Source organism: Thunnus maccoyii, chromosome 2 (assembly GCF_910596095.1).
Source record: "Thunnus maccoyii chromosome 2, fThuMac1.1, whole genome shotgun sequence".
Classification (NCBI taxonomy): Eukaryota; Metazoa; Chordata; class Actinopteri; order Scombriformes; family Scombridae; genus Thunnus; species Thunnus maccoyii.
The window spans coordinates 12,658,456-12,672,572 of NC_056534.1; the positions used below are offsets into that span (position 1 = coordinate 12,658,456).

The window sequence follows — 14,117 nt, forward strand, 5'->3', positions numbered from 1 at the left end:
TGAAATTGTCCCAGTAAGCAATGACAGCATGACTTATTATTTACACCTGTTATATCCCTACCTTGATATCTCAAAAATGTTTTTATAAAAAGGCTTATTGCTAAAGCACAATAATGAGCTAGCATCATGTTTCCTCCTTTTGTCAACAGGTGACATTAAATGTCATTTAAAAATCCATGTGTGTCCCAAAGACGATAAACTCAATGTCTGAGTTGTTAACAGCCCCACCAAATAGTGATTTTTCCCTCTAAACTTCTCACATGCTTCCATTTCGATTAATGTTCAAATGATTCAATATTTCACCAAAAATCAAGGATTAGAGAACAAGTACAAAAATTGAAAACAGATTCCTGTATCAGAACTTATTTTTTTTCTTCTCTCCTCTCCCATTAATCATCTCACGACCCCTCAGATTTATCTGGTGACCCTTTGGAGGGGCCCGACCCCTAGGTTGGGAACCACTGGACTAAACTAGCTAACTGTATATAAAGAAGTGGAGGCTCCACCTCCAGCAGCTACAACAATAACATGCTGCTTACACACTGATGCTTCAGTATTAATAATCTAATGATATCATATTTAGTAATATATCAGTTAGAGGGACCAAACCACTTCTTTTACTGCAATACTTTAAGTACATTTTGCTGCTAATAGTTATGTATTTTTACTTAAGTAGGATCTTTCATGCAGGACTTTTACTTGTAATCGAGTATTTTTACATTGCTGTATTGGTACTTTTACTTCAGTAAAGGATCTGAGTACTTCTTCTACCACTGCTGTATACTTTTCTTCAATTGAAACCATGACCTCTGTATTTTTAAGATCCTGGTTACAGATTTAGTCGCCTCCCACGCGGCAGGCGCCGGGGAGTAAAACGAGCGCCCCTCAGCATTACATCAGCATCTTTGTTTACTAGCGAAGCGCAGCTACTTCTGTCTGAACACAACTTGCCATCGGTTTCAGTGGTTCGCAAGGTTTCCTGCTTACCGTTCAGGGCGTACAATCTTAAGCTGTGTTTTGTGATTAAATAGCTGAATCTGAACCATGTCGGTTAACAGACCCGGAGAGGACCACGCAGATGCAAGAAAACAGTGAGTAATGGTCACTTTGGCTAATTTTAATTAACGTTAGCTTTCTTTATATACAGCGGCTTATTGTTTGCATTGTTGCGGAAACTGGTCATCTCCGTTAGTTTCCAAGACTGCTGACGACCTTGTAACTAGTAAATTAATTCACCCACTGTTAACTACATATTAGCTAGTTTATATTTATATAAACCGCCGGAGCATTGAATTATTTATTATTATATGAAACAAAGCACTAAAGCTGGCCTGTAGTTAACTGATATTTTAAATGCTTCCTGTGTAATAAGTCCCCTTTCTCTCTCCGTGTGTGTCGCGCATTATTTGCTGCTTGCTCTTATATAACATTATAAACCTTGTTATGGTTTGTTGTCCTTCAGGCCGGAGGGGTCTGCTTCTTCTGCCCCTGCTCCCATGGACATGGATGTGGATGCTAAGCCCCACTCCCACAGCTTCAGATATAGCCTCAAGTTCCCCAGCATTGGCCAATGCATCATCATCAACAACAAGAACTTTGATAGAAGAACAGGTTTGTGGTTTTGGTCATTTGCTTAGGGCTTGGGGTCAGTCAGATGAAACATATTCAAATTGAAGCTGCTGTGAATAATACACAACCTGACCTGCAGTACTTAGTTGATTAATCGATTAGTCACCATCTATTTTAACAATCAATTAATCATTTTGAGTTATTTTTAAAGAAGAAAATGGAAATTCTTTGATTCCAGCTTCTTAAATATGAATATTTTCTGGTTTCTTTAGTTTTATATGACAGTAAACTGAATGTCTTTAGGTTGTGAGCTGTTGCGGACAAAACAAAATATTCAAAGACGTCACTTTGGACTTTGGGAAACAGGGATCGACGCTTTTCACAATTTTCGATTAATCGATAATGAAAATATTTGTTAGTTGTGGCCCTACACATAACCCCTGAGGTGAGAATTTCTGTGCTTTTCTTCATTCTCTATATCATTGTAAACTAAATACCCTTAGGGTTTTTGACGCTTATTTACATTTAATTCAGTAAATCAAAATATAAATTATAGTATTAGTTACAAGGTAATGGAAGTAATTACTTGCAGTCCTTCTTTGATGTCGTCATTGGAGAGAGGCCATGATCCTCCGAGTGCCAATTAGTGACACTAATCCTCTGTTTTATTTTTGCAAGAGTGAAATTGTGTTATGTAAACATAATTGCATAAACACAGGTTAAAACATAAGTTTAGTAACATGTAGGCCACTTAATAAATAAAAGATTAAATTATGGGAAAAAAAGTCAGCTACATGTTTTCACATTTTCATCTACAATTTTGTTTGCTTTTAACTTTTTTATGACATTTAAGCAGCAGCAGAGTGATGACTGACACTGACTTGATTAAGTTGTAAAATATTAAATAAAGTAATGCTGGTTAAGACAATTATCTCGTAACCACAACATCTGCAATTTGAATCTACACACCATCTAACCATGTCAGTGTCAGTTGTCATGCTGCTGCTGCTTAGATAAATAATATTTAATTATTTCATTTTTTCTTTATGAAGTAGCCTACATGTTACTACACGTATATTCACTCAATTATGTTTAAACCTGTGTTTACACAATTATGTGTACATAACACAATTTCACTCTTGCAATAATACAATGGAGGTTTAGGAAAGAGTGTATTTTTATTCCTTTTTATTTTAAATCATAACCTCCTTGGTGGAAGTAATTACATAAAATGAATGAAAAACAAGAAAGTAGAACATGGTTTCTCGACAACCATCCCAAAACAGACTTACAGCTGCTGACCTGTCATGAAAACAAACCAGGGAGTTTGGCCCCGCCCTACCTGACAGCAAGTCTTTCAACTGCTGACAAGAGTGCCACAGACTGCCACCAAGGTGCCACAGGCCACAGGCCACCACCGAGGTGCCACAGACCGCCACTGAGGTGCCACTCGGAGGGTCCTGGCCATACTGCTTCATTCTCTCTTGATATTAGGGCAGACCTGTCAACTCCCTTATTTTTCCCAGGTTTCTCCCATATTTTCAACCCATCTCCTACCATGCTCCCATTTGGTAATTTTCCCTTTTAAATCTCCCATTTTTCCCCGTTAACTAACTAGCTAAACACACATAAATGGCGTTTACACACCTCTCAAATTCTGAAGTGGCGTTTACAAATTTTCATCACTTTACAGCTGTTAGTGGTTCAGATCATGGATGTATAAAGAGAACTGGACACAGCATTGGAGGCGGGGCTCTGTACATTCCTATGAAAGTTGCTGAGTGGCACATGAAGCCAAAAAAGCCACTTCCTGCTGTTAAGAAATTACCCTGATGAAAACATTCTACACACACTCTGAATGGATCAAATTCTGACAGTGAAATGACTCATTTTGCAGGGGTTGTGATGCTCAGAAAAATGTATCTACCGTTTTAAAGCCATTCCTTTTCCCCGTCGGACCCAGAAGTAGTTATTCCACAGTTTGACCGCTATGTCAGATTGGCTTCAGAGCCTGGAGCTCTTCCCGGGGGCTCAGCTCAGACTGGCTGTATACTGCAGTTTCTAGGAGTGCTCATTTTGTTTTCCATTTGAACATTGTATCCTCCTATGAGACACAGAGACAGCTGTTACTGTTAACAAGGAACAACCAACAAACCACCAGTCACCTGTGCTATGTGGTTGTTTAAAACAAACATATCCTCTGTACTGAAGCTAGCAGGCAGATTGGAGCCGCTTTCATAGGACAAACAAATTAATCAGAGTTTAGAGGAACCTATATGACATTAACATGTGCGGCGTCTAATAATGATCTGTTAGACAAAATACAACTAAGTACTCGCTAGCAAAAACTCTTCAGTGGAGCCCAAGTTTTTTTAAATTGACATTAGTGTTGTTTTAACCATCCAGTCCAATCTAGTGCTGCTGCTTTACATTACAGTAATATTAATGTAGCTTGATAGATTGGATAGCTTGACTGCTAATTCATTCCCACTGTGTGTTGTTTGTCCACAATTACTGAAATTGACACTATACAAGTCAAAGTTCTGCTTCATGCTCTGTCAGATTTTTTAAAAGGAAGGCTTCTTACTTTTCCAGAGTGTGAATGAAGGAATTAAGAGAGAGGAGACAGAAGTGAGGAAGAATTGAAGGATGTTATGGTGTTGAAAGAAAAACAATGAGAGAGTAAAGAAGATGCAACCAATTCAAGATTGAAAGAAAAAGTTTGAGGAAAGGGAAACACATAGAAGCAGCCCAGGTGATGGAGAGACATGAACAAATTCAAAGCAGGAAAACTGGTAAGGAACTTACACCAGTATCTAGATGAATTACTGTTCTGGTAAATATTTTTAAAGGCCCAGTCTGTTTGTAAAATGTCCAAAGTGTACACTTGCAAATTCAAGTGTGCACTAAAGGTCATCCCCACTAACAAAGCACAAGATTGAAACCTGTTATAAAAGGATCTACAGATCTTTTAATACAGGTCCTAACACTACACAACAACTCTATTAACATGGTGTTTTCTTAAGCTATTAAAAGGTTGTTGACCTTAGTAACTGTCCCTTAACGAAATGGGTGAGACACCAGTAAAAGAAAAAACAAAATCTCTGTGTAAATATTTAAATACCTTGGAGACTGTTTTCCCATTTCTGACAAAAGGCATGCAAAGGAATAGTTCCCGAATGGCAGTGTTAGGAAACAACCGTGCATTTTGCAAGGTGTGTAGGATGGACGTTAGTGTTGGTCATGGTGGGAAGGATGATGTTAACCAGCATGCTAGGTCTGTTAAACATAAGTGTGCCCAAAAAGGCACAAAGAACACATCAACCATCCGTTCGATTACAGCAGGGCAGGCAATAAAGGCACCTGGTGATTAGATCTCTTGAGCCTAGAGAAGAAACCCTTCTCATCATGTAAAAGTTATGGTCAGGTGAAGTCCTGGAAAATCTCCATTATTTTCAAAGCCCAATGTCGACAAGTATGTTTTAGCACCATGGTTATTCTCCAACAATCCTCTCTTGGGCCTCCTTCAGAAAAAGCCACACTGGGAACTTAAGTGTTATTTTGAAATGCTTAGTTAATGTGGGCTAAAGCAACAAGTTAGCCTACAGTTGATGGGTCAGTTGGCTCACATGTACACTGTTGAATCTTTCATTAGTAGTTAGAAGGTTAGCTAGCGTCAGACGTGCCTGTGATATCCCTGTCATAGTGTTTCCAGTTCCCAGTTGATGTACACCTGGCCTTTGTCTGTGGATAAGTTTGTGTTTGGTAGGTGGACCTGTCTTTACTGAAACTGACATGTTGGTTTGAGACTCAAAGCTACATGTTTGTGGAGATAACAGTAGGTAAGGTTTCACCATCTCATTGTACAATATGGCAGATCAGACACCTCCATCCCCTTGCTTTCGCACCCACATGAGATGACAGGTGAGCTAGGGGACCCAATTACACTTGCTGCTGTGGATACCATTTAATGATAAACCACCACACTTCCTGCTAGTTAATTAGATGTTCAGGTTAGTTTGATTTGGTTGCCCTCTGTGGCTTTTTTAATGTTGACTTTAGAGAATGAGAATAAGCAGGCAGCCGCAATAATCCTTGTATATGTAGCCTCGCATTTGATAATAATTCATTAGATCCCTGTGCAGCGTACTGTCATTGGCACATAAGGAATTTCATGGACCCGCATGACTTGCAGTGTGATTTGACATGCATCACATTATCACATGGGTACCCACGGTTTGATTAGTTCCTCTCCCAAGTTTATTACATTTATTACATTACATTATTTACATGTATTTCTGTTGGCAAAACACAGATATTCTGGTAGTCTTGAGGTAAGAAAGACAGACACTGCAGCTGTTTTCACACAGTATACATCCTTTGTGTGTACAGGATCTGTAGGGGAGTGTTTGTTCACTTCCTTCACTGAGCATATAAAGACCTGAGGCTTATAATAAGTGGAGATACTGTATGAAACTTTACATTAACCTTAGTCCTTGTCTGCCTTTGAGGGAAACAGGACATTGTCTGATGTAAAGTATTCTGGCTGAGAAGACCTTGGATATCAATGCAAGTGGATACAGCTCCAGTCTGCGCTCCCACAGAGCATCAGAGCTGCAGTATGATAGTCTTGTTTTACTGTCAGACTCATATTTGACAAACCTGTCTAGCAGGACTAACTGAATACACATGACTGCTTGATCAACAGATGGTTCAATGCCCCGAGAGCAAGTACAGCATACAAGTGGGGTAAATATCAACAGTGGTTAAGCCTGTATTGCTAAATTCTGTGAATAGTTCCAGCTGTTCGAACAAGAAAAAAAATCCTGTTAAAGTGCATTGATGCACACATATGTTTTCAGAAAAATGCAGCATTTTGTGCAAGAGTGAATGAATATTTAGTGTATAAAATACCAGAGTAGCCTCACTCTCACAAAGAGACAAACAAAGTTGAGGCTAATAAACTTAAACCCAAAGGTTTCAGATCGGCAGTGACCGGGTGGCTAGATGGTGTAGTCTGACTGCGCGAAACATAATTGTGCTTCCTCAACTTTGTCAAAAGGTAGCATCATTCAGCTGTAAACAAAAGTCAAATCAAGTCTCCATCCAACAAGAATTAGTCAGCACACTTGGAGGGAGAAACTTGTCTGGGTGAAGTAGCTCTGAGTTGAAAAGGTTCAACAAGGTATAGCTAAGAGTTAAAAAAATAATACACTATTTTTATAGTATTGATTTAGTGGCAAGATAAAAGTTTTATTGGAAATAATTAGTCAGAATTAACATTTTAGGGAAAAGGTCAATATATCATTTGTATTAAACTGCCTACATTGTGTCCTAAAGACAAAATCTGCTTGTAAGAAAAAGAGATGTGAGTCCCTTAAAATTATTTTAGCAGTTGTGTGTTTGTTGTGTTCTTCAAATAACCACAAAAAATGTTATCTGTTCTTGTTTTTTTTAAAGGCATGAATCAACGAAATGGTACAGACGTAGATGCAGCCAACGCGATGAAAGTGTTTGGCAAGTTGGGTTATAAAGTGAAGGTTTACAATGACCAGTCAGTCAACCAGATGACACAGGTTTTAACTGCCGGTAAGTATGATTCAGAATTCATAGAAATCACCTTTACACACACACTAATGAATACTATGGCTCCAAACGATTGACTCCTTTCAATTGCTGTTTTACGTATTAGCTTGTTTAAAAAATGTAATAAAGAGTACAATTCCTTTTTTTTTCAGTGTCAAAGGAAGATCACAGCTGCTCAGCATCTTTCATCTGTGTTCTGCTGAGTCATGGAGATGAAGGTGTGTTTTTTGGTACAGATAGCTCAATAGAGCTCAAACACCTCACATCACTCTTTCGGGGCGATCGCTGCAAATCACTCGTGGGAAAGCCCAAACTTTTTTTCATCCAGGTATTGTAAGAGTTTGTCTTTTTATCCCCTCCTGCACTCACTGACCTCGGTTTTCGCTTAAAGTATCCAACCTGTAACCAGATCTTGTTTTGTTTCTGTGCGCACGGTGCAGGCTTGCAGAGGTACTGAACTGGATGCAGGCATTGAAGCAGACAGCCCGGACGATGGCAAAACCAAGATCCCAGTGGAAGCAGACTTCCTCTATGCCTTCTCCACAGCCCCAGGTTAATAGTCATACCTGCCCTCACACAGGTCTTTTTGTAAACTCATTGTTTCCTTTTTATTATTTGCACTGACACTCTCATCATTCTTTCACTTACATGTCTACAGGCTACTACTCCTGGAGGAATACTATGACCGGGTCCTGGTTCATCCAGTCACTGTGCGATATGATGAGCAAATACGGAAAAGAAGGAGTGGAGCTCCAGCACATCATGACACGAGTGAACCACAAGGTGGCGGTAGAGTTTGAGTCTGTCTCCAATTCACCCGGTTTTGATGCAAGGAAACAAATCCCATGCATTGTGTCAATGCTGACCAAAGAGATGTATTTTACTCCTTGATGCTGTCTCTACATCAGAAGAATTTAGCCTGGCAGGCCGTCATCTGCAGAAGAAAAGCTTGAGGGATTTGTACGGGGTGATGTTTTTGAATTATTTTAGTTTACACTGGTTCACGAAAGCTCAGCTTACATATTTCTGGGAGAGTAGATGTGATGTAAAACTGCTGTCACATTTCACAAGCTTCGCATTATAAGGTTCTCTCTGTGTTGACTACAGTTATGACATATCCGGCAATTAAATTTTGTAACCCAGCAGGAAAACTATTTTGTGTTCTCTTTTAAACTTTTAACCTGAAAAAGGTTTTTTTTTTTTTTTTTAAAAATAGCGACATAAAAAAAAATCACGAATCTTAGATAAAATTGGCCTTGTTATTCCAAGTTCACAATTTGTTACCAGTAGACGTCTCTTTGCTGTTTACAATACACACATTTCAGGGAAATGTATCTGGAGCCAGTTTGATAGGAAGTTTGACCTTCTGTATTTGTTTAATTATGAAACCATAGATGGGCTTCTTGCTCTCCAACACCAACATTTTTATGACTCAGCAGTTTATTTTATGCTCAGTATCTAAGCAACACAACAGTCTGTGATGAGGGATCATGTGTGTAATTTCTGTGCTTGTTTTTTCTTTTCTTTTGTATACATTCTTGTTCTTTGGTTTAAATTACTGAGAAAGTGTAAACATATAACAATTGCACAGTTTGCACAACCAAAAATAACCAATCATTTAGTGAATTTGTACACGACAATTTATGCAAATCCTAAACAAACAACACCAGTACTCAGTAAGTAAATTTAAAGGATAATGTTGTGTTGCAAATTCAGAAACATCCATAAGCTGTCTGTTTGTTAGTGATAAAGTTCAGGATTCTGTTTTTAATATTTTTCATAGCCTTCTTTATTTTCTAAACATGAATTTCTTTGTATGAACTGTTGCTTGTGAATGTAAAATTAGCCCAGTTTTTGTAGCATGCACGAGTAAAACCATTTAACCTGCAAGGTGCTATTATGTCAGGCATATTTTACAGAGGTACTCATACTTGAACACAACTTTACATTTCTTATTGGGCTGTTGCTTTTGTATTTCTTGTACTTTTTAAAGACCAGCGGAAACGTGGATTCCTTTTCAGATTGCTTCAGTAGTTACAGACTTTTGTGGAAATGTGTATGAAAATCAACAAATGTGTTATTCGTTACAGGCACACAAGCACAATATGATTGTGTACTGATCCAAGTCCAGGTCATTTTTAAGTCAACTGATTGCATTAAATATTTACAGCAAAATACATTAAATCACTTTGCTGTTGTTTGACAATCCAGTTTTTTAGTGATATCAATATGCCAGTTTGCTATTGTCACTCCTTGGATTTTTTTTTATCATGTCACTATTTTGTAAGCAGCTATCCTGTGAGGTTGGTGCAAATGTTTTTTTTCCTGAAAATAAAGACCACTTTTCATTGTTCTGTGTTGTAAAACAGTCTCATTTTGTTTTTGGCTCATAGACTGCAACAATATTAACTTCATCAAAATGTATTCCTTAAGTTAAAGTACACACATTCCCATACAACTACTTGTGTACACCGTCTGGACCCAGGTTGACACCTTTTGTCAGCAATAGTCCCAATGATATTCATATTGAGGAACTGTCTGTGTAATAAGTGGCAAGTATTAGGAGCAAGAGCTCAAGTACAATATGAATTTTGTATATGCTCACAGGTGGTGAAGTGATCAGCAGGTGTGGACTGAATGATTTTGGTCTGTATATTTAGCTGTGTTTTACCTTAACATACAGCCTTGGTAAGTAGCAGTCAACTAATTTCAAAATAAAATGTATTGCGATGAATAAATAGGTGGTAATTGTCACGGTGAACTGTGATGTGCTATATTAGTGCCACATTGAATTTTAAATGTTTTTGTACTCGTGTGATTGCAGGACAAACTATTCATTGTTTTAAGGGTGGTGGTGTTATGGCTGTATGTGTTGCCTGTGTTTCTTGTCCTCTTCCTCTCCTATCTATTGCTCTGCCCAGGTCCCCTCCACATAATCAGTCCACAATGAGGTGCACCTGGCCAGGGAGGAAGGGTTGAATGCTCCTGGTTCCAGTTGCAGAGAGAGGCTTCTTGTTTGTGGACTGCTGGTCTTGCTTCCTCTCCGCCTGGGATTTTATTTTATTTAGTGTTTCTGTATTTTGATTGTTTATAGTATTTATTTAGTGTCTTGGTTGTTTTGTATGTTTTTGTTAATAAATACCATGGTTTGGGTATTTTAAAAGGTGTTAGGGTTTTACTTTGGGTAAATGGAGTGTTGTTCGCCCCATAGGGCCGACTAAGGGTGGGGCGTAACAAGTGTAAACAGGCAGGATTACTCCAGATTTGGCATACCAGGAGGTGTGAAGAACTGGGCCACCAGATCCTGAGGCCCTGGGCCAAATAAAACTGGGCCTCAGATTCCTTCACTGCCAGCACAGAAGCACTTTACCTATACCGCTTTCACAAACAACAGGCTGCTTACTACATGTTGAATGTTCTGAACCACCCGTTTATGCCAACTAAATACAGTATATCTTCAGAATAGATGTTGATTTAACAAGTTAGACCTCAACACTGCCACCTGAAACTATCTTTATACAAACATATTGTGTATTAATCTTGTTCACCCTTGATAAGAAGATGCTATATGTGTGACTGGATCAAATCTGCAGGATTAGAAATCAAAAGTAAATCACTGCAATCTGATATGAATGTTGTAATTGTGGTTATTGTTTACATCAGGCCTCATCTTATCTTTTGTGCTGCCTACCTATGGTGACTATACGGTAGATAAACACACCAGTGTGTATTTACTGGGAGCTGACTGGTTATCTGGTTGTCCCCATGTCAGCTATAGTCCAAGCAGCCCCTTACCTAAAAGCAGTGTGAACAGAGAACCAGAGTGATATCAAATAAACACTCTTTGAATCACATATTCACTCTTACTCCTCACCTATAATGAGTTTTAAAGTTTAGAATTGCTTTCAAATTCAACACTGATGATCTTGCTCCTCAATATTACATAAGCACAGGGCATCATTTGTACAATTAATGTGCAATTAAGTTTGTATCCTTATGGGGTTGACTTGCAAACTGCATGTTAATTGCGAGTTGTTCCACATGGAGGTGCTAATGAGCAGACACACCTTTATTTAAACAACTGAATGTAGTTTGAATTCTGCCAAAAAATACTGAGTAAATACTTGAGAAACCCTTCTATCATTGCATTGTAATGCAATCCAGTACAGCAGCCATTTAATAAATAGTACCATTGTAGAACTTATTCAAAGATTTATTATTCAGCTCTGTGGCAGTTTTTGAGACTGAATTTTATTGTGTTTTTATACTGGATTGCATGATTTTGTATGGTGTTTCAAATTTGTTTGCTCTTGCACATATGTGAATAGGATGGACATAATATAATATAATATAATATAATATAATATAATATAATATAATATAATATAATATAATATAATATAATATAATATAATGTTGTCCAATACAACTACACACACCAATGGCTTAATAATGTCTAATATCAACTACGTAGCCTCAACAAAAACTGTTAAGTAAGGTATTAAATATCTGAATCTCCCTCTGGATGGAGACTACTAAAGACCAGGTCTGACAGGGTGAGGAATTCTCACGATGAATGAGCTGATGATCAGTCTTCCGTGTGATATTGGTGGTTGATGACGGTGCTCTTGTTTAAATCATTGACGACTGAACAATGATGGCATAATGTACAACAGGTTTTATGTTAAGCAGTCACTGATGTAGATTGTTTTATGTGACTTTTATAGTGTTTTAGTGGGGGAGAACAGGGTTGGTTGTCCCTTTGTTATTTTAATGGGGGAAAATAATAAATGGAGGCAATTTAAAAAAATAATTTTAAAAGTTTAATTTCATGTTGAATGTTCATGAATGTCACAACCAACCCTGAAGAGAATGTGACAAGCATTCCCAACTGGGATTTTTTTGCTACCAGCAAAGCTAACAACCATATGTTGTAGCGTAGCTAAGAAAAATCTAAACTATAGCTTTCCCCTCATACTTTTTAATGGTAACAATTGTTTTATTATAAACCCACTGTGTAAAAGCCTAGAAGAGAAACACTGAAGAGCTGGATATTTTCATTTTGACATGAAAAACTCTCACCTCAATGTCAAGTTTCGTACTCCTCAAATGACCTTGTAGGTGACCTCTGACCCCAATCCTGAAAATTTCAGTACCAACATTTTTTTCAACAGCACCCTCTAGGGAGCAACATCTAACGAATGTGACAACCAACCCTGTTCTCCCCTATAATATATTTTATAATGGGTTTTTTGGGGGGGTTTGTTTATGATTTCTGCAATGAAGTTAAAGATATATTTAAGACATATAAAATACTCTGCTTTGGATAACAATTTGTGTCTGTTATTTGTTATGGTTTTTCCAAAAAACAACAACAGTTACCTCAGTCAAAAATGTGTTTCTCTGTGCTCACCTTAAATCTGAGTTAAAGGGGCATGTCTACAGGCATGATTTGTGACATCACAACTAGTGTGGAGCCAATTGAGGGCAAGTATACATCACAACAAGTGTGATGTGGACACTTGAAGCCTCCAGAGAGGTGTAGGCTACTACAAAGTAAGTTCAACATACCCAGGCTTTCTTTGTGTGAGTTGGTTAGACAAACCCCAAACTCACAATCAGAGATAAGTGGTATCACGATGGTGGTTATGAAATGTCCTTGTTAACTCAGGCTTTCTGCTTCAGACTCTGTGCGCGTTCGCATGAAAGGGGGCATTTGGTGCATCATTTGACTCTTTTTCCGCACAAAACGGACCGATCATGTGCCGCCTGCTCCAATCAGGAGGAACAGGTCATTATAATGGAGAGCTATGAAGAATATAAATACATTTTCACAGCAAAAAGCAATGCTGTTGCTGCAAATAAGGCGAGAGAGGAATGCTGGCATAAAATTGCTGATTGCGTAAATTCGTTTATTAAAAAACTAATTCGTAATTAGTTAACATATTTATTTTACCACTCAATGCCTCCCACATCCAGAGCTCTTAAACTTTAAACTTGATGCTGCAGATTTAAACGTTATACTCAAGAAGTGCATTTAGGTCTGACTTTGTCCCATAATGAAGGATAAGTGGAAATCACTTTAGAGTTTGGCCAAATCAAAGTGAAATTAATATTATAGATTGAATAGGGGAGACCAGGGACAGTTGTAATACTTTTTGCGATTTTCCCAATAAATCAAAAACCATTGGAACTGGAACAGTCCATTTGCTATATTATAAACTGCAATGTGCCAACTACTGAAACAATGTATTTAAGTGGTTTTCTGAAATATGTACAGGTTGAAAAATTGATTTAAATACAGTCACTCCACTGTTACAACTGTCACAGTGTACAAGGACAGTTGTAACACATGCCACGGACGGCTGTAACATGTCAAAAATATACATAATTAATCGATCATATACTCAAAATGAAAAAGATTATTTATCATTCATGTTATTGTGACTATTCATTTCTTTTTTTTAATGAATAAAGGTATTAATAATGAAGACCCTTTTTCACACTTCATGACAAAAAAGAGGGGAAGCCATCAAATTATATGCAAGAAAATTATTAAATGGGTAGAACACACATCCTCAAAAAAGTTTAAACATGAAATCAAAATGGATTAGCTTGAGGACAACATTCAGTACAGAGTCACATGGCAAATGCCGTATGATTTGGCCACTGTCCTGACTGATTTGCCCTGTTTCCACTGATGTGGAACTGATTATCATTAACTTAGCATGTAATTTTATGACATTTTACAATTAATTTGCTATCTATCTATCTATCTATCTATCTATCTATCTATCTATCTATCTATCTAGTTTATGTAGGCCTTTAGGTTTTTAAAATATAAATGAAACTTGGTTCAACAAGGCGTTACAACCATCCTAGTATCACCAGCCATGTTTTCACCTCATGTGAACTAGCTTGACTGCTAGTTTGACACATGTTAGCCATTTCTATTTTTTGCT

The 14,117-nt window shown here is 37.7% G+C and overlaps 1 protein-coding gene across 1 annotated transcript; it reads left to right on the top strand.

The window, feature by feature from the left end:
- The first annotated feature begins 893 nt into the window (after positions 1-893).
- On the top strand, positions 894-9,508 carry casp3a (caspase 3, apoptosis-related cysteine peptidase a). The gene is made up of 6 exons (XM_042433907.1): positions 894-1,091; positions 1,463-1,611; positions 7,030-7,158; positions 7,308-7,483; positions 7,596-7,707; positions 7,814-9,508. The coding sequence occupies exons 1-6, from the start codon at positions 1,045-1,047 to the stop codon at positions 8,044-8,046; spliced, it is 846 nt and encodes a 281-aa protein (XP_042289841.1). The 5' UTR covers positions 894-1,044; the 3' UTR covers positions 8,047-9,508.
- Positions 9,509-14,117: the final 4,609 nt, after the last annotated feature.

Excerpts from the sequence above, each read along its gene's own strand:
- casp3a (XM_042433907.1), top strand. The coding sequence starts at position 1,045 with ATGTCGGTTAACAGACCCGGAGAGGACCACGCAGATGCAAGAAAACA. Across the intron at positions 1,612-7,029 it reads GAACTTTGATAGAAGAACAG|GCATGAATCAACGAAATGGT; the intron begins GTTTGTGGTTTT and ends TTTTTTTTAAAG. Across the intron at positions 7,159-7,307 it reads GACACAGGTTTTAACTGCCG|TGTCAAAGGAAGATCACAGC; the intron begins GTAAGTATGATT and ends TTTTTTTTTCAG.